Source organism: Cebus imitator, unplaced genomic scaffold, assembly GCF_001604975.1.
Source record: "Cebus imitator isolate Cc_AM_T3 unplaced genomic scaffold, Cebus_imitator-1.0 Scaffold228, whole genome shotgun sequence".
Classification (NCBI taxonomy): Eukaryota; Metazoa; Chordata; class Mammalia; order Primates; family Cebidae; genus Cebus; species Cebus imitator.
This window is the reverse complement of record NW_016107543.1, coordinates 3418413-3419570: the sequence shown is the minus strand read 5'-3', so window position 1 is coordinate 3419570 and position 1158 is coordinate 3418413. Positions and strand designations below refer to the sequence as shown.

The following is a 1158-nucleotide window of genomic DNA, read 5'->3' as shown; positions in this document are numbered from 1 at the left end:
TAGTGAGAGACAGGAGAATACATCAAAATACAGGCTAAGGTTTTTTGTTTTTTTTTTTTTTAATCTACTTGGACTCTCTTCTCTCAGAAGAGTAGATGTTGGACAAGGTGCCCCTCTCAACTAGGGAAATTGTGTATTTTGAGGCTCCCTCACTTTAGACCAGCGCCCCCAGACCAGGTTCTGCCATCAGTGTCCTCCCCCTACCATGGCTGAACACCCCCTTACAACATTCTGCGACCTCTGGCCCTTCTAGAACACGGAGAAGGTTGGAGCCGTGAAGAAGGAGCAACCAGACTTCTGGGCTTCCTGACATCACCCTCCAATGCCTCCCCTCAGGGAACTCCCACCCTGGGGCACAGACCAGACGAGGGACAGAGATAGCCCATGAGTGAAGGAACAGCTATAAGCCCCTTCTCAAAGCCCTCCAGACACTTCAGCCTTTTTTCCTTGAGTGAGCGCCCCATCCCAGGCTAGAGTCATTACTGTGAAAGCAGAGGAAGAAGAAAAGACAAACTCGTACCTAGCCTTGCTTCCAATAGGCCCGTACCTGCGCCTGTCCCAGGGTGACCCAGCACAAAGGGGGGCTGCAGAGGGTCTCCTGCCCACTGGCCTCCTGCTTTGTCAAGGCCCTCACTCTCTGCCAGCTCTGCCAACCCCTGGCCTCTGACCCAGCCAACACCTGAGGGGTGCCCGCTGCATACCTTGATCCTAGCAATGCCCTGTCCAACCAAGGACTCCCTGACCATGTGGTGCCACAAGAAGGCCAAGCAGGAACTCGGGAGCCCCTCACACACACCCGGCCCCAAAACCTGCCACCCAGCACTTCCCTTCCTGCTGCCTGTGCCAGCCCCACCTGAGCTCACTGGACCCAGCAGGGGTGGGGCCTCCTGCTGTCAGGGCCACGGTGCAGACCCCGCCCAGAGGGGAGGGGAAAGGGCGGGCAAGCTGCTTTTAAGGCAGGTCTGGAGGTGAGCTGGCGCCTCTCCCGACTCCTCACCTGGACTGTGAGTCGTCGTGATCCAGTAGTGAATGCAACAGCCTGCCCACCTGTGGACGCCAGGTAGGTGCCTTTATTCTTTAAGAACGGGAACACTGAGCACCTTTGCTGGCCCTGACTCATTTAACCATTTAATTTTTTTTTTTTTTTTTTTTTTTTTT

At 55.0% G+C, this 1158-nt stretch overlaps 1 protein-coding gene across 5 annotated transcripts in view; it reads left to right on the top strand.

Moving 5' to 3' along the window:
• The first annotated feature begins 920 nt into the window (after window positions 1-920).
• TNS4 (tensin 4) overlaps window positions 921-1158 on the top strand; it is a 25262-nt gene continuing 25024 nt past the window's right edge. For 3 of the 5 annotated variants that reach the window (XM_017497148.2, XM_037727397.1, XM_017497146.2), the window contains exon 1: window positions 921-1060. Coding sequence is in view for 1 of the 5 variants with exons in the window: in XM_037727398.1 (XP_037583326.1) it covers window positions 1030-1060 (31 nt within the window). In the remaining 4 variants the exon portion in view is untranslated. The remainder of the gene's footprint in view (window positions 1061-1158) is intronic. The other 2 variants (XM_037727398.1, XM_037727396.1) reach the window with 2 other exon arrangements.